This window comes from Salvelinus sp. IW2-2015, linkage group LG8 (assembly GCF_002910315.2).
Source record: "Salvelinus sp. IW2-2015 linkage group LG8, ASM291031v2, whole genome shotgun sequence".
NCBI classification, from domain to species: domain Eukaryota; kingdom Metazoa; phylum Chordata; class Actinopteri; order Salmoniformes; family Salmonidae; genus Salvelinus; species Salvelinus sp. IW2-2015.
This window is the reverse complement of record NC_036848.1, coordinates 46,770,157-46,789,889: the sequence shown is the minus strand read 5'-3', so window position 1 is coordinate 46,789,889 and position 19,733 is coordinate 46,770,157. Positions and strand designations below refer to the sequence as shown.

Genomic DNA, 19,733 nt, shown 5'->3' with positions numbered 1-19,733 from the left:
CCCCTTTTTTGTTGATAGAACACAATGTTTTTTGGTTTCTTTTTCACACTCTCCGTCAACTCTTTCATACACACAGCTGTAACACGGTGGTTATCGGCAACGGCACAGCGTGTCGAGAGACTGAGGCCTTCTTTGCTGACCTCATCAGCCGACGTTTCTTCCAGCCTCTGGACGTGTCATACTGGTAAGACCAGAGTCGTTACTGTAGACTCCTACTGTATGTCCCCAGATAAAGTCCTAAGTGTAGATTCCTACTGTATGTCCCCAGATAAAGTCCTAAGTGTAGATTCCCTACTGTATGTCCCCAGATAAAGTCCTAAGTGTAGATTCCTACTGTATGTCCCAGATAAAGTCCTAAGTGTAGATTCCTACTGTATGTCCCCAGATAAAGTCCTAAGTGTAGATTCCTACTGTATGTCCCCAGATAAAGTCCTAAGTGTAGATTCCTACTGTATGTCCCCAGATAAAGTCCTAAGTGTAGATCCTACTGTATGTCCCCAGATAAAGTTCCTAAGTGTAGATTCCTACTGTATGTCCCCAGATAAAGTCCTAAGTGTAGATTCCTACTGTATGTCCCCAGATAAAGTCCTAAGTGTAGATTCCTACTGTATGTCCCCAGATAAAGTCCTAAGTGTAGATTCCTACTGTATGTCCCCAGATAAAGTCCTAAGTGTAGATTCCTTACTGTGATTGTCCCCAGATAAAGTCCTAAGTGTAGACTTCCTACGTATGTCCCCAGATAAAGTCCTAGTGTAGACTCCTACTGTATGTCCCCAGATAAAGTCCTAAGTGTAGATCCTACTGTATGTCCCCAGATAAAGTCCTAAGTGTAGATTCCTACTGTATGTCCCAGATAAAGTCCTAAGTGTAGATTCCTACTGTATGTCTCCAGATAAAAGTAGTCCTACGTGTGTAGATTCCTACTGTATGTCCCAGATAAAGTCCTAAGTGTAGATCCTACTGTATGTCCCCAGATGAAGTCCTAAGTGTAGATTCCTACTGTATGTCTCCAGATAAAGTCCTAAGTGTAGACTCCTACTGTATGTCCCCAGATAAAGTTTTAAGTGTAGATTCCTACTATATGTCCCCAGATAAAGTCCTAAGTGTGGACTCCTACTGTATGTCCCCAGATAAAGTCCTAAGTGTAGACTCCTACTGTATGTAGGCTACCTAGGGAACTGAGTCAATGTCACTAAGAGGAGGTGCCTACAGGTTCCTCTCAGCATTCAAAAGACAATTAAAATGTTAACTGTAGGGAGCTTCACTCATCAATAAAATTAACAAAGGTAACAAAATAGGGTTAGCATGGGGAAATAGGGGGGGGGGGGAGTGGCTAGGCTAAAGGATTTGGGCCTGGAATGGGTAATTCTTGTGGGTTTTAAATGTCATCTGGACTTTGTTTGAACGCCTCTAATTAAGAGCAAATATCTCTTGCAGTCCATCCGCTGCTGTAACCAGCGCAGCACAATGCAGCACTATCCCATCCAACCCAAATAACGACTAGAGTTCTGATCGTCTCTCTTGCGCCGACGTTTGTTTGTTGACTTTGGGTCAGAACTGGATTGCAGCCCAGAACCACTCAAAAATGGCGGGGGAGGTGGTGGTGGCGCTTTGGGTATTGTGTTCTTCGTCGCTAGCTGCTGCCAGGCCCAGAAACAGTGTCTGCCTCTGCACTTTTAGGCTCGAATTCTATTGTGTAAAAATGGACCTCTACAGCAGCTGTGAGACAAGTGGATCCATTTCACTCACCAGCCCAGAATAAGGTTTAGATACAGACTCTCCTACACGTATTCAGCCCCTAAGGGCTCATGTGACTCCCATGAAAGCCAGTGTTTTGTTATTCCCAACTAATGGTCAAAGCTGAAATCTCTGGTTGTTTATTAAGTTTGCTTTAACTTGGTTCTACTGGGACAGTTCTTTTCAAAGCTGGAAAACTGGAACACATCATCGTAGCAAGAGATCCACCTCCAGATAATAGCTGTATTTTGTTCTAAAATGGCTTAGTTTTAACTTGTGACATGTAGGAATGTCTAACTTCCCTTTTATGTGGTGTTGAATGGCTGTCCTGTATTAGCCTCTCCCTCTAGACTAGGCTGTGCTCTGTCTGTGGGTTTCTACTTTTTATCAGACGACCCGGCTTCACAGCTTCACTCTGGTCTCTCTAATACTGTCTCCTCTCCAAAGAATGAGGGTATTTCTATTAAGCACACATCTAGCCCCACTGTCAGCCATGTCTCTCTCCAAGCCCACTTAAAGTCAATTACATTTACATTTAAGTCATTTAGCAGACGCTCTTATCCAGAGCGACTTACAAATTGGTGCATTCACCTTATGATATCCAGTGGAACAACCACTTTACAATAGTGCATCTAACTCTTTAACTCTCGTCAATCATTGAGTAGTTAGTTTAGGCTCTGTTCCATGTTGGAGCAGACAGGGTTGAGGGTTCCATTGGTACTACAAGGTGACTGTAGTCTGACCCTGACCAGAGTGGGTCCAGCCAGTGTTTTTGGAACCCTCCACAGTCTCAGATGTGTGAAAGCATCACGTCCCTGTTGGAGTGAGGCAGAGACATGTCCCTGTTGGAGTGAGGCAGAGACATGTCCCTGTTGGAGTGAGGCAGAGACATGTCCCTGTTGGAGTGAGGAGAGACATGTTCCCTGTTGGAGTGGAGGCAAGAACATGTTTGGGCGTGCGCTGTCTGGGAGTGAGGCAGAGACATGTCCTGTTTGAGTGAGGGGAGAGACATGTCCTGTTGGAGGTGAGGCAGAGACATGTCCCTGTTGGAGTGAGGGAGAGACATGTCCGTTGGAGTGGCAGAGACAGTCCCTGTTGGAGTGAGGCAGAGACTGTCCTGTTGGAGTGAGGGAGAGACATGTCCTGTGGAGTGGCGCGGAGACAATGTCCCTGTTGGATGTGAGGCGGAGACATGTCCTGTTGGAGTGAGGCGGAGACATGGTCCTGTTGGAGTGAGGCGGAGACATGTCGCTATTGGAGTGGGAGGCGAGAAGACATGTCCCTGTTGGAGTGAGGCGGAGACATGTCCCGTTTGGAGTGAGGGGGAGACATGTCCTGTTGGAATGAGGGCAGAGACATGTCCATGTTGGAGTGAGGGAGAGACCTGTCCTGTTTGGAGTGTGGCGGAGACATGTCCCGGTTGGAGTGAGGCGGAGACATGTCCTGTTGGAGGTGAGGCGGCGGAGACATGTCCTGTTGGAGTGAGGCGGAGGACATGTGCTATTGGAGTGAGGCGGAGACATGTCTGTTGGAAGTGAGGCGGAGACATGTCCCTGTTGGAGTGAGGCGGAGACATGTCCCTGTTGGAGTGAGGCAGAGACATGTCCCTGTTGGAGTGAGGCAGAGACACTTTGTTTCTCTCCAGATATTTCCCAGGATTTCGCTCTTAACAGTTCGATCAAATCAAATCCCCCCCCAAAATGCTTAAAATAGTTCCAGCTTCCTGGATTTCCAGAGTTCCATTCCTTGAGGAGGACTGTGGTTTTCCCTAAGTCCTTTTTATGGTATTGTAATTTGAAGTCAAGGGAAGGATCATTAGCGATGAGGAATTACCTTTTTAGCACTGGTGACTCCACCTCCCACAAGGCTTTTGGTCCTGCTGATCGACCCCTGGTTGACCCGGGCGACCCCCGGTCGACACGGGCGGTTGACCCGTGTCGACCGGCAATCTGGCTCATGATGATGAGCCAGATAGGCGGTCGACACATCAGAAGACCAGGATGCTGGGCTGCTCGCTTTGACCGCACCTGACCAACAACAGTCGTGCAAACCACAAAGTTCATTTTGGTGGGTTGACTGACAGGCAGCCTGGCTCAGTGAATCTCCTCACTGACGTGGCGAGACACTCTCTACGCCTCTGCGAATCCTGTGGGTGAAAAATTAGATCGCAGAGCCTTAAATCAAAGGCCTCTCGGCACTCCAACCAAGGCCAAACTTCCACACAGTTTATTTAATCTCCTCATGATAAATGTGGGCCATCCGTAACACTGTGGCGAGGGCTGCTCTGTTCCTCGCTTTCCCCCCAGACTGTTTTAGCAACTGGAAACAGTTCTCTCCTTATAGTGATTTTTATTTTGGGCGAATCTATGCAATTATTCTTCGTATTTCGCTGTGAAGAAAGGCTCGACCGGAGCCTCTCGCTAAGTGAATTTCCTCAGAACTGCTGTGAATGGAGAAAACATATGTGTCTTGTACATAAGCTTGCAACTAGATATTACGTATTCTTACTCCAAAAAGACTAGAGTCTGCAAATCCCAGATTTCTTGTAACCAAATGTCTTGGAGATGATTGAGTTGAACAAGCATTATAGTGAATAACGTCATGGATGAGTATCGTATACTTATTTTGATTGTATTATACAATATCATATGATACTATTCTTCCGTTAAGTGGTAACTTATGTTGAATGCCTGTGTGAACTTGAGAAGTTATGTAAAAACAATTGTGTGTGTGTCTGCGCTCTCTCTTGCTCTGGCTCAGCCCAGGAACACACACTTCAACCACTTCTCCTGCGCGCCAATCTAATTAAAGAGGCAGCCTCATCCGTACCATCTGCTATCTGTCTCCCTGTGCCACAGCTTGATCAGAACCCCTTGAGGTGCACCCCCCACCCCTCTGTGCTCACCACCATGCCTATCCCCACGTCCCCCCCCAGCCTTCCTCCCCTCTGCCCTTCCGCCTGGCTGCTCCTGTGGAATGACAGCCAGCCGGCACACTGAAATGAGCCTCCGGGACTCCCCTACCCTGGCCACGGCAACCCGGCTCTCTGGGGCCTGCTGCTGCATCACTCCGTGTGTGACTGGGTCTTGGTGGACTGGAGGCGTAGGGGAGAGTGGGTGGAGGGAGGCGTCTGCCTGTTGAGTGAGTTGTTAGATGTACTCATGTTAATAAGGCAGTCATCTTCTGTCTTCACCTGCTAACCTGCTCACTGAAGTTGAGGAGTGTAGCCTTTTCAGACTGCAATTGAACTTATCTTTGTGTTATGTAGAGCTAGGACGATCAACTGAAAATGATCGACACTGACCATACCGATCAGATAACAGAGGCATTTTGCTGATATTGTTCATTACGATAAGTAGCCTATACTAAAGAAATGAAATAAGTTTATTAATATGAGTGATTGTTAATGGGACAATTGATAGCTACAACTATCAAACTAGTGGTAGTTTAAATGATAAAAAAACAACTGTGGTGCACATTAATGTTATAAACGTGTCATTATATTTAGCGCTATGACATCAATTCAGCCAATTTATCACAATAGATTTTTGTACATATTGCCCAGCTATAGTGTGGTGTTTCACTTAAGCTGGCACTTAAACTGCATTTTGTTAAGGGCTTGGAACTAAGCATTTCACTAAGGTCTACACCTGTTGTATTCGGTGCATGTGACGAATACGATTTGATTTGAAACCTTTTTTGTACTGTGTGTGTGTGTGTGTGTGTGTCTGTAGGGAAGATGAGTGTGTGCGCGCACTGTATGTAGGGCAATTGTGTCCAGGAGGCAGTGGGTCCTGGGCAGGGGTAGGGGTCACGGGTAAAACCTCCAGCCTGGACACAGATGTGTCTCTTGATTTCTGTGTGTCTGTCCACATGTAGCGTGGTTCGTTCTGCGTTGTGTGTTTTTAGGACGCTGCCACAACTGACGGTCTGCTCGTTGAACTCTTTTTATTTGCCCTGCACACGAAGAGACAACACACACGTTACCCTTGGTGCAGTCACAGCTCTCCGGCACCTTGCTAGCCGAGGGTCAGGCAAAAGAGCGCCAAAAGGAATTAACAGGTGCTGCGTGCACACACTCGCTGCACAACAGCATATACAAGTAAAACTATACAGAACATAATTCTGACAAAATAAAWGWCATACCTGCACACGAAGAGACAACACACACGTTACCCTTGGTGCAGTCACAGCTCTCCGGCACCTGCGCGAGCACATGGACACTCACTCAACCACTGTCACAAGTACTCAGAAGTTACAACAGATACCCCAGTCAGTGAGCTATGTGAAACTTGTTAACATAAATTCCTACACTGTCCACACTATAACAAACGTATGGTTGCAAAACAGTACATTGTATAACCTTATGACGGTTTTATATTAAACAGTTTCGGAGCCAAGGACAACATACCTTGCTAGCCGTGGGTCAGGCAAAAGAGAACGATAAAGGGGTATGGGAATACAGATAACCCGCGATGGGCCAAACCAAAATATACAAAACTTTTACAATCACTTGTATGTACAATATTGGTATGAAAAAGTGTTTGTACACCAAATAAAAACATTAGCTATGCAGCTGTAATTAAATAAAAAAATACACTGAATTATTATTATTATTATCAAATTATTAACATCCCCTCTTGACCTGGCCTATTTGAATTGGTCCTTGTGTGCAATTTGGTGCGTAATCTAGGGGAACAACATCACACTGCTACACACACTATTCCTGATGTTCACCAGATCTCCAGGAAAACCTTTCCTACTAGAGCTGGGAGATGTGGACAAAAATCCATATCATGATCATTTGACTGAATTACATTCATGTGCGCCAGTTAGTTTTTGAAATATTATCCTTACTATTACTACTGCATGGAGTGTTGTAGCTACCAATTGTCCCGTAAGCAATGCACCATATTCACAGTATTACTTCATTTCAAACTTTACATTCCTTTAGTAAATGCTACTTATCGTTATTATCGATATCTTGAAAATCCTGGGGAGTTGCAGCGATGAGACGAGATCGAAAAGGGGGGTAAAATACAAAAAATCTATCAAAAATAAATCTCATCTCTATTTCCTGCCGTACACCATTCCTGTCGGGTAACCAAAGACTGTGATGTACAAGAGATTTCTAGGATACCTTACTACCCTTTCACCTCTATTCCCTTTCCTCTACTACAGTTACTAATTCAAGCAATGAGAAGAAAAGGAATAATAATCAAGTGAATTAAATAGTATATTTTGATTTAAATAATTTTGTTTGAAATAGTATAGCCAAGTGTAGAAGAAAATGTCATACTTTATATAATTGTATCCATTCAATTAGTCAACTCCTGGGATTTTATATTTGTCTTTAATAACAGTGATCTGACATCGTGTAGCTTTTGGCTGTACGGTAAAGACTACTTTATTACTTCCAGTCCCATTCTAGAGCTTCATTACTGGTTGAATTCTAACTTCAGATCCATGTGCATAACTCGAGCAAGACTGTCATTGACATTAAAAAAACATGGCTGTGGTTGGCTATGTTTCAAGGTAGTTGTGCCATCTTTAGATGGCTCAGATAGAGTTGAGCCTCCCTCTCTGACCATGAATGGAGTCCTTGTCATTGTGCCACGTCTCTCTCTACAGCTCTTGTCTTTGCTCTTGTGCGTCTCTTTGCATGGTATCTCTCTCTGACTCGCTCTCTCTTTGAATTAGCTTCAATATAGACACAGTAGCCTATATGGCAGAGGAAGGCACTTTATATGTACCATAACTATAGAGGAGTTGGCGTGGTGGCTTGGCGTCATTGAGTCTGATCTGAAATATATGAGCTGTGGGATTCTCCTCCTTCCACACCATGGCCTGTCTGCAGCCTGCTGCTGCCTCCACGGCGCTTCACTCTGATCCCTGCCCCTCACCCCTGTCCTGTCTGCCAGCCCGCCTCTGATCCCTGCCCCTCACCCCTGTCCTGTCTGCCAGCCCACCTCTGCCTCTGATCCCTGCCCCTCACCCCTGTCCTGTCTGCCAGCCCACCTCTGCCTCTGATCCCTGCCCCTCACCCCTGTCCTGTCTGTCCAGCCCACCTCTGCCTCTGATCCCTGCCCCTCACCCCTGTCCTGTCTGCCAGCCCACCTCTGCCTCTGATCCCTGCCCCTCACCCCTGTCCTGTCTGCCAGCCCACCTCTGCCTCTGATCCCTGCAGATAGATAGTGTTGTTTTCGTAGGGAGCGCTGTGTCTTAATTATGTCTGAGCTTTCACTAGTCCAATTACCCCACAGAGTGGGGTGGAGTAGGGCGGTTACCTTGACCGTATTACCACCACAACGGCAGTCAAATTCCACATGAACATTTAGTCACGGTAATTAGGCTTCTCCAAGCTTTGATGCTGCTGCTGGTCATTAGTAGCCTACCAAACTTGCTAACTGCCTGATACTCAGCACTCTAATCAGTCTGACATCAATGCAAATGTTATCAAAAATCTAATCAAACACTTCATGAGAGCCCATGAGCTCATGTTGCGCAACATTTCTATAGGCTATGCATTTGCGTGAGAAAACAGAGTGATGGTCTCTTTTAAAAAGAGGAGGATCCCATCAGCTTTCTATAGGCTACTATAGGCCTACTATATTTTTTTCTCATAATATTAAGCACATTGCTTCTCTTACAACAGGAGTAAAGCCTACCTGGCTGGCATGAAAATAAACCACGGGGAAAAGRATCCTCCATTCYCTATTTAAGTGCATAGATGACATGTATTTTTTCTCCCCTTCCCTCGTTTCGAGACAGGTGCATGATAATGGTCCATTCTAAATTAAAACAAATGTCACACATATATTATTTAGTATATGTAAAGACAAGATTAAATCAAGAATAGTCTGATGGGTGACAATATTAGCCTATCAGTTGTGAATGATATATTATCACTTGTGAATAATGCCTAGCTTGCGACTTTTTCAAATCAGCCGCACACCTCATGTAGCCTAGCCCATAGGTTTATATGTTTTTTTAAAGGTTTGTATCACAGCTAAAGTGGCCAAATAACTTCTTAAAATTAAGAAAATTATTCCACTTTACAACGGGTGTAGAGCCTAACTGGCGTACATAAGCAGCATGTGAGTTTCAAGTTTGGGGAAGTTCATTTTCACCATAAAAATGCACCTTTTATAATAAAAGCATTACATGCATAATCACGTGTTTTCCCACTAATGAAACATTTGCGCTTATAAGCCTACTGCCGTGTACGCATTGATGTGCTTATAATGTGAAGAAATAGCCTAATAGTGTATCAACATTTTAAGCTAAATGTTCTGAGCTGTTGTGTCAGCCTTATTTGCTGAAAAAAAGTTTTTMGATGCTAGTGGTTGTATTCATTTGGGATCTATCGCATCCCACAACTGTCCCAGACTATGTTTTGAATATTTATTTCTAGGTAGAATAAAATAGGTCAACTTTTGTGCTATGGGGGATAGTAGATTGACATAGGCTAGTGCTTTTGCTGTTCTCATCTTGTTGGCTGACAAAAAGTAAATGTGGACAGTTCTTCCAATAGCTTCTATATGCGCCTTGGAATTGCATAAGGACACGCACAGTTGCATCCCCGATGTGTCTGTCTTCAATTGTAGCCTGTGAGAAAGACCCGATCACGGAGCACGSAGCAGCCGGGAGAAGGAAATTATAATTATTATATTCAGCCCAAGGGCATAACGGCCACTGGCCGCAAAAGGCATGTATTGTTTTAGGGGGCATTACAGCCACACAAAGGCTATGCAGCCGGGAAATTTGAGGCATTATCAAGTGCTTGTCAAATTGTGAATGAGAGACTGATGAAGTGTGTACAGCCTGCGCCTTTCATGTGCTTTTTTACAAATCATAATTAGAGTTGCATCATGCAGCCTTAGAATGTGTAACATTTTTAACATAGCCCAACGTTTGTATGACAACTAAAGTTGCATAAATAATTCTAAATTAAGAATATAMGGGTACCTGTTTCTTTGTTAACCGCCCAACACAGAATAGGCACATGTGCGCACTCCCTCAGATTGTTTGGAGAAAAATAAAGGATATTTTTTCCAGCTATGTTCAATTGTTTTCTTCATACTATAAAAATAATATGAATAAAATACAATTTTATTGGTCACACACATATTTAGCAGATGTTATTGCYGGTGTAGCGAAATGCTTGTGTTACTAGCTCCAACAGTGCATTAGTATCGAAGAATTCACAACAATACACACAAATCTAAAAGTAAAAGAATGGAATTAAAAAATATATAAATATTAGGAAGAGCAATGTCAGAGTGGCATTAACTAAAATACAGTATATACATATGAAATGAGTAAAGCAGTATGTAAACATTATTAAAGTGATCAGTGATTCCATGTCTATGTACACAGGGCAGCAGCCTCTAAGATGCAGGGTTGAGTAACCCGGTGGTAGCCAGCTAGTGATGGCACAGAGCTCTAACCAAATCTTGTCTGCTAAATAAACTAGTGTAGCCCACAGCCATATGGCATAGCCAGATCAGGGCCTAACATAAGGACAACTCAGAGTATGCTAATCTGTTCTTCTGAAATAGACTACATTTTCTTCTTATCATGTTCTGTTAGACTTGTCTAAAATAAATCATTGATTTATTGTGATGGTGTAGGCTGGTGTACATGGATTTTTTAAATGTAGATGTTCCATAGGTCTGCATGAGTGGCTTGTAGGCTATGCGTGGAAGCCAGGAGATGCTAAATGTGTTTATGTTGATTAACAGTCAATTACCATGAGACCGGCTGTTATTTGCTTGACCATCACCGGCTGACGAAATTTCATCCCACAGCCCTAGGGTGAAGGAGAGTGGGGAGAGGAGGTCACTTTAGATATGTCCAACATTCTGTGAGCAGTGTGTGTMTATTCTTCCTGTACTCTGCGTGTGTTCTCGTCATGGTGGCCCGCCACACGTACCTTCCCAGTCTCATTATCAAGTGTGAGTGGATGGCCGGTTGACAGGCCCAGTCCCTCCACAGTGTGACCTTCTCTGTCACGCTGTATTAGCAGCAGGCCATTGAACACTCAGCCTTTGTCACAGGGCATAAACGCCCTCTCAGGGCTCAGCGGCTGCTGGACAAGGGACGCTCCTCTCTTCCTGTGTCCACCTCTCAGATAGGCAGCCCTCAGTGCTGGATACCAGCCGATGACAGTGACCTAAGATGTGTCACTGAGGCTAGTGCAACGCGGTGACATCCACCCGCCTACCCCCCACCTCCCTGTCTGCCAGGCCAGGGTTACAGTGTGTCCTAACTTCTGCCAGTTCAGCTGGTCTAGTGGCTATGGAGCTGTGAACCTAGAGTACTAGATCTACCTCTTGTCCCTGGAAATGTTCCAGGAGTTCAGTTGGTTTGTTGATTTCATGCTTGGATTGACTCAATACATTTAGGATAACCTTTGAAAGCAGTCCACACAAAGACAGTCCAGGTTTTCAGTTCTAGTTTGGGTTCTGCTACAGCAGTCCCTCTTGGCACTCAGGATGCGGTAAGACAGGGCTTAATTTGTAGATCAGGAGGTGCCGGAACAAAAAGTGATAGAGGGGTGACCTGGGGTGCTCTGAAGGAACCGGAATGCAAAATAAAAAGGACACCTTTATAATAAATCATTGCAGGCGTTATTAATGCTTTTGTGTAGTGGCGTAGAGTAGAGGTGCTTGCAGAAGTTGCACACATGGGGGATTTTATTTGTAGCCTAGGGTCCCAAAACATGTTGGCCTTTTAAAAACGCATTTCATGCAATTCTACATCATTTTAAATGACTGAATCTTTTTTAATACCACACAAATGATTGAAAAGACAGGCTACTTTGACACTGACAAACTGAGACGACCTTGTCTTGAATCCACCTATAGCCTAGGCCTAGGTGTGCGGAGAGACACATATTGCGGAGAGACACATATTGCACAATATGAGGAGATTAAAGCCCTACAAAAGCTTTCCAGTTTCACTGACTCATCCTTCCAAATAGGCAATATGCCTATTTGGAAGTTTATAAAATATTTTGGTAGCCTACAGACAAATTAGTCTTCTCTTTTCAGCATGAGCCATTTGCTTTCCAAACTGTGTTTACCCACGATTGTATATGAAATATTGTGAAAGGCCTATTTTGGCTGCATGCTGTTCACTAACAGATTTGCCACGCGGTCCCGACTGTAGGCTAAGCCTTGTGATTGGGCTACGCACAGTCCACAGATAGGTATTTAAAAAATAAATGTGTCTGTCATTTTACCCCTTTTTTCTCCCCAATTTCGTGATATCCATTTGCGATCCAATTACGATCTTGTCTCATCGCTGCAACTCTCAAACGGGCTTGGGAGAGGCGAAGGTCGAGTCATGCGTCCTCAGAAACATGACCAGCCAAGCAGRGCTTCTTAACACCCGCTTGCCTAACCCTGAAGCCAGCCGCACCAGAGTGCCGGAGGAAAACACCCTTTAACTGACGAGGTCAGTTTTTAGGCACCCGGCCCGCCACAAGAAGTCGCTAGAGTGCGATGAGACAAGTAAAGCCCCCCCGACCAAACCCTCCCCTAACGACGCTGGGCCAAATGTGGTCCACCCTATGGGACTGCCGGTCACGGCTGTTCGAACCCCAGGCTGTAGTGACGCCGTAACACTGCGATGCTGTGCCTTAGACCTCTGCGCCACTCAGGAACCTGCGTTGTTTTTAATAAGCTATATTGATCCTCTGTGGCTAAATTATACTCCTGGTGTAGTATTCCGAATTATAGCATTTTAGTGAATCTCACTATAGARATTTATTTATTTACTTTTTATCCCCTTTTTTTTACCCCCTGCGACGCAGTGCTTAAGAACGCTGCGCCACTCGGGAGGCCCGAAACTCACTCTGGTTATGTGAGAGATTCAGGTGCGCTTCTCTCCCTCTCAACACAGCAACGGCCATGCGTTGGTCTCTAGGCTACAATGTTGCGTTAACCATAAACTCGTTTTCACAGTACATTTTTTAGGGGGCAGGAGAATTACAGAGGATGCAACTCAAATTAACACTGATCGCTTTTATTGGAATTTTTACATCGCAAACAGGATCCGGCTCAAATTAAGCACTGGGTATGACTGAGATAGAGAATGTGTATAACTGGACATGGAGGAGATGGCATCATGGCGTGGCCGGTGGGTGTCCATGTGAAGGACAAGCTCAGCTGACATTAACCCCATCAGAGCAGAGTTGTAGATCTCTGGGCAGTAGTCATGATACAGAGTTCCTGGTTCCCTTGACCGCTTGGGAACCATGTCCCCCTCCCTGCCCCCCTGTCACTCCTAAAGGCAGACGAGAACAGAGATGACCCCCCCCAAACCTCACCCCCCTCCGCCCAGTATCAGAGACCCCAAGGCCGATCCCCAATGCCACCGGCTAGCCAGTCTCTCCAGATCAGTTTCACTCTGCACTGGGCAGAAGGCTAGGATATGGACCAAGACACTCTCTCTCTGTCTATATCTGTCAGTCTGTCCATCCAGTCTGGGGTGGTATTGGGGTTTTGCTGTGTCTTGTTGAGTAGCCACCATAATGGGGTGACAAGGCACCGCTGCTCAGTGGTTTGTGTTCAGAGGTTTTGTGACATTTCCTTAAGAAAGAGAGAGAGATATGTGATATGTAACAGACATTGATTTCAAGCAGGAGTAGAATGTTTGGTGAGTTCACCTTAAATGCCAAACCGATGACCGTGTTAGTTGGATATTTTTTTTGTCCTCACCTTTCTAAGCCTGTGAGCCTCAGCCCAGGTCCGAAGCTCCATGTATTGCCAAGTATCTGCTGTCCAGGAACCAGTGGCGTGGAGAGATATGAATAGTGATGAGTCCTGTCAGTGAGTGGCTCTGTAACAAGCAGCTTCTCCCTACAGTCCCTGTACTGTCAGAGTGTATAAGGCCTGACGTCCCTGCCTGCCTGCCTCACCGTAGTACTACTAGTGGTGGTGAGGCTCTGTCCTTGGCCGCACTCCACTCTGTCTTCAGGTAATCACTGCTCTGATCCCACCCTGCTCCTGGTGGAATGAGATCACTGCTGGCTTAGGGGGGTTTGGCCCATGATGATGTGGCCTGGGCCCAGGAGGGAGCCAGCCAGGCAGGCAGGCAGGCAAGGATCCTGGCTAGGGTGATTAGGATCCTGGATAATTACAGAGAAAAGCCAGGATGCTAGAGGCTCACTGAAGGTTAGCCGTCTGAATCACAAAGGACAGACTGACGGACACGGGGGTCTGGACTGTGGTACGGACTGGGGCGCTCTTCCAACTTCCACTGTCCGCTCCTTTACCCAGCAGCGCCTCAGAAACACGTCCTGGTGTCCTCTCCTGCTGTCGCTGAGTTTCCCTTGTTGGCTCTCTTCCCAAGAGCTCTGTATTAAGGACTGTTACATCATCTCTCCTATACACATACACATACTGTATAATCAACTTGAACATCTTCTCCGACATACATTTATGCCTGACACTTGTATGGTACATTAGCGGTATATTTCTTGTCAACCATAACGCATACGTAATCATAACCCTATAGTCGTTCTTAACAAGTAAGCTTTTACCACTACTCTGTTTATATTTTCCCTAATATACGCAAAGATTTGCTGATGTCATGGACTATAATGCAGTCTGCGCTGATGGATGGTAGCTTTTTGTGAGAATGAAGCAAGGTTCTTTGTCGCCACGAACTCAAAGCGTCAAATCCCCACAGACGTGTGTGTGTTCATTTCCATACGTATGTCTCTCAGCGACTCAGAGTGGCTGGAGCCAATCTCCAGCAATAACACTTTTACTGCACTGCACATTTCACGCTTCATTTGGCTCTGCTGGGCCGTTTGAAGGACTTTATGGCTATTGGACATTAGAGAGAAAGAAACATCAAAACATGGAAACCTCAATGCCACATCTGAATGCTTGCAATAGCAGTCACTCCTTAAATTGGCCCAAGGAATCAGTTGTGTGTGTGTATATCTATGAGAAGGACTTATTTTAAGTGGCCTCAAGCTCCGTTTTAAGATTGAGATGGAATAGAAACTAAGAATGGAAACCAAGATGCACAATAAAGCCAATATGAGTAATTGCACATTTTACCAGATGGATAAGAACATGAGACTAGAGAGACATGTCCCCCCCTCTCAAAATGTACACAAGACGTAAAGGAGGCTGGCTATGAACAGTTTGTGCCCAGGCTGACCAGTAGATAGATATGGTTTGAATGGGAGCGTGGGGGCTGTGGGCACTCACAGGTGGCCAACAATGTGCCACCCTGCTGCCCCACTGGTGGCCAAGCACAGCAATCTCTCTCCCCTTAGGGCACCAACGCGTTCTGCTCTGCCATGTGTGTGTGTGTGTGTGTGTGTGTGTGTGTGTGTGTGTTAAACATGTGTGACATGTTTGTGTGAGTGACTGTGTGTGAATGTGTGTGTGACGAGCGTCTGCCACCAGATTGATGTGAGTGGCTGTGAGACCTTGCTCTTTTCAGACGTGCTCTGCGGTGGCAGCTGGAGTGTGGCATTGGCGGGGCCCCACGCTGACTGGGTGCTTCCTGCCTCCTAGCACCAAGCGTGAGACTGACGGCCCCTGACACCTGCCATTTGGACCCTTTTCTGGGTGAAAAATGTCATAATTTTCCGACAGGACCAGGGCCGGTATCTGATCATCAATCCTCCGGCCAAAGTCCCCCGGGTCAGGCTTTGCAGCTGACTGAACAATGGGGCAAAGCTGTTTGAGGTGTGTGTGTGTGTGTGTGTGTGTGTGTGTGTGTGTGTGTGTGTGTGTGTGTGTGTGTGTGTGTGTGAAGAGAGGCAGAATACATCCATTCACACAGATGCATCACTCTCACTGAAAACCCTAAAATGCGCTCTAAGGAGAGCAATCAATTTCCCTTTTTTTAATCACTCCTTCTCAACCTCATCAGTTCAATGAAGTTGAGTTTAATTATAATCCGTCTATTCAACCCAGGATAGGAGGCTGTATGGCCTTTCTGTTCCTGGATCAGCTGATTGGAACCATGTGGCAGGGCAGTCAAATAATTGGATGTAGAGGTTGGACAAAGCCTTGAGATTATCATTATTTGAGGGATTGCACTGATGGTATTGTTGAAGATGTTGACATCATGGTATTTTGAATTTAGTGATCGCTGATTGGTTATGTCACAGAGGATTGTTCCAATAATATCAGAGAGAAAAAAGATTGTTACGCATATAAGGTCCTAAAGTGGGACAATAGACCCAGTTGGTATTAGATAGAACGTCGCAACCATGCCCGCCCGTGGGGAAAACAACCTATGGTTACCTAGGTTACCCCGTTTGGCTCAAAGCAAAAACGTAACCTTTTTCAAATGCAATTTTCTTGTCGTCTGCTTGTTTTAGTCAATTATAAAACTACATTTAAGAAAAGTACAACATGTCTAAAGATAATTGTTCAAAATTGCCTGCTCCCGAGCATTATCACAACTTAGAAAAACATCATATTGTAGGGCAGCGTTTCCCAAACTCAGTCCTGGGGTTGATTATTTGAATCAGCTGTGTAGTGCTAGGGCAAAAACCAAAATGTGCACGCACCCCTTGGGGTCCCCAGGACCGAGTTTGGGAAACCCTGTTGGAAGGCTTCCCTCATGCCCTTTTTCATTCAACGGCTCAGACACAAGAGGTATGTGGCAGGGTCTACAGTCAATCACGGATTACAAAAAGAAAACCAGCCCCGTCACGGACCAGGATGTCTTGCTCACAGACAGACTTAACAACTTCTTTGCCCGCTTTGAGGACAATACAGTGCCACTGACATGGCCAGCTACCAAAACCTGCCCGACTCTCCTTCACTGCAGCCGACGTGAGTTAAACATTTAAATGTGTTAACCCTCGCAAGGCTGCAGGCCCAGACGGCATCCCCAGCCTCGCCCTCAGAGCATGCACAGACCAGCTGGCTGGTGTGTTTACGGACATATTCAACCAATCCTTATCCCAGTCTGCTGTTCCCACATGCTTCAAGAGGGCCTGTTCCCAAGACAGCTAAGGTAACTGAGCTAAACGACTACCGCCCCGTAGCACTCACTTCCGTCATCATGAAGTGCTTTGAGAGATTAGTCAAGGACCATATCACCGCCCCAATAGGTCCACAGACGACGCAATCGCAACCACACTGCACACTGCCCTAACCCATCTGGACAAGAGGAATACCTATGTGAGAATGCTGTTCATCAACTACAGCTCAGCATTTAACACCATAGTACCCTCCAAACTCGATATCAAGCTCGAGACCCTGGGTCTCGACCCCGTTCTGCGCAACTGGGTACTGGACTTCCTGACAGGCCACCCCCAGGTGGTGAGGGTAGGTAACAACATCTCCACTCCGCTGATCCTCAACACTGGGGCCCCACAATGGTGCGTTCTGAGCCCTCTCCTGTACTCCCTGTTCACCCACGACTGCGTGGCCATGCACGCCTCCAACTCAATCATCAAGTTTGCAGACGACACTACAGTGGTAGGCTTGATTACCAACAACGACGAGATGGCCTACAGGGAGGAGGTGAGGGCCCTCGGAGTGTGGTGTCAGGAAAATAACCTCACACTCAACGTCAACAAAACAAAGGAGATGATTGTGGACTTCAGGAAACAGCAGAGGGAGCACCCCCCTATCCACATCGACGGGACAGTAGTGGAGAGGCTAGTAAGTTTTAAGTTCCTCTGCGTACACATCACTGACAAACTGAATTGGTCCACCCACACAGACAGCGTGGTGAAGAAGGCGCAGCAGCGCCTCTTCAACCTCAGGAGGCTGAAGAAATTCGGCTTGTCACCAAAAGCACTCACAAACTTTTACAGATGCACAATCGAGAGCATCCTGTCGGGCTGTATCACCGCCTGGTACGGTAACTGCTCCGCCCACAACCGTAAGGCTCTCCAGAGGGTAGTGAGGTCTGCACAATGCATCACCGGGGGCAAACTACCTGCCCTCCAGGACACCTACACCACCCGATGTCACAGGAAGGCCATAAAGATCATCAAGGACAACAACCACCCGAGCCACGCCTGTTCACCCCGCTATCATCCAGAAGGTGAGGTCAGTACAGGTGCATCAAACAGGGACCGAGAGACTGAAAAACAGCTTCTATCTCAAGGCCATCAGACTGTTAAACAGCCACCACTAACATTGAGTGGCTGCTGCCAACATACTGACTCAACTCCAGCAACTTTAACAATGGAAAAATGTATGAAAATGTATCAAAGCCACTTTAAACAATGCCACTTCATATAATGTTACATACCCACATTACTCATCTCATAGTATATACTGTACTCGATACCATCACTGCATCTTGCCTATGCCGTTCTGTACCATCACTCATTATATATTTTTATGTACATATTCTTCATCCTTTACACTTGTGTGTATAAGGTAGTGTTGTGAAATGATAGGTTAGATTACTCGTTGGTTATTACTGCATTGTCGGAACTAGAAGCACAAGCATTCGCTACACTCGCATTAACATCTGCTAACCATGTGTATGTGACAAATAAAATTTGATTTGATTTGCCTATGCTAGCAGCCACTTGAGTGAGAGTGCTAGCTAGCTACCGATCGGAACATTTTTAAGCTATCCAAGACCAATAACACCATTAAACGGACTATACAGCTGCAAGTAGTGAGTGGAGTTACAAACAGACTATACTAAACAAGTTGAATGTCTTACCTGTGATTTAGATGTTTTTCCACACACTACTTGGACACCGCGTCCTCACATTTCCCACTCTCACACACCGAATAGCCTGAAGCCACAGGGCTCTTTCTCGCAGGCTCTATTTCCCTACGTGGGACCATTGTGAACTGTAGGTCAGGATGTTTGACCTGGCTACATGTACATTGAACAACAAAACAGCTTTTTGACATGTTTTGTTATTTCTGTATAACAAAAAAGCAGATGTACAGTTGTGGGGTTTAATGGAGAGCCATATTCCGTTCAAGAGTTGTGGGGTTTAATGGAGAGACATATTCCGTTCAATGAGTTGTGGGGTTTAATGGGGAGACATATTTCCTTCAATGAGTTGTGGGTTTAATGGAGAGAACATATTCCGTTCAATGAGTTGTGGGGTTTAATGGAGAGACATATTCCGTTCAATGAGTTGTGGGGTTTAATGGGAGGACATATTTCCTTCAATGAGTTGTGGGGTTAATGGAGAGACATATTCCGTTCAATAGAGTTGGGGGTTAATGAGAGACATATTCCGTTCAATGAGTTGTGGGGTTTTAATGGGGAGACATATTCCGTTCAATGAGTTGTGGGTTTAATGGGGAGACATATTTCGTTCAATGAGTTGTGGGGTTTAATGGAGAGCCATATTCCGTTCAATGAGTTGTGGGTTTAATGGGGAGACATATTTCCTTCAATGAGTTGTGGGGTTTAATGGGAGACATATTCCGTTCAGAAGTTGTGGGTTTAATGGAGAGCCATATTCCGTTCAATGAGTTGTGGGGTTTAATGGGGAGAACATATTTCCTTCAATGAGTTGTGGGTTTAATGGAGAGACATATTCCGTTCAATGAGTTGTGGGGTTTAATGAGAGAGCATATTTTCTGTTCAATGAGTTGTTGGGTTTAATGGGAGACAATTTCCTTCAATCAGTTGTGGGGTTAATGGAGAGACATTCCGTTCAATGAGTTGTGGGGTTAATGGGAGGAGACATATTTCGTTCAATGAGTTGTGGGGTTAATGGAGAGCCAATCCGTTCAATGAGTTGTGGGTTTAATGGAGGACATATTCCGTTCAATGAGTGTGGGGTTTAATGGAGAGACATTATCCGTTCAATGAGTTGTAGGGTTTAATGGAGAGACATATTCAGTTCAATGAGTTGTGGGGCTTAATGGAGAGACATATTCAGTTCAAGAGTTGTGGGGTTTAATGGAGAGCCATATTCCGTTCAATGAGTTGTAGGGTTTAATGGAGAGACATATTCCGTTCAATGAGTTGTAGGGCTTAATGGAGAGACATATTTCCGTTCAATGAGTTGG

At 45.4% G+C, this 19,733-nt stretch overlaps 1 protein-coding gene across 2 annotated transcripts in view; it reads left to right on the top strand.

The window, feature by feature from the left end:
* Nucleotides 1-19,733, top strand: part of srbd1 (S1 RNA binding domain 1) — a 107,379-nt gene that overhangs the window by 18,171 nt on the left and 69,475 nt on the right. For both annotated transcript variants that reach the window (XM_023993569.2, XM_023993570.2), the window contains exon 14: nucleotides 77-184. In XM_023993569.2, coding sequence (XP_023849337.1) covers nucleotides 77-184 — 108 coding nt within the window. The remainder of the gene's footprint in view (nucleotides 1-76; nucleotides 185-19,733) is intronic.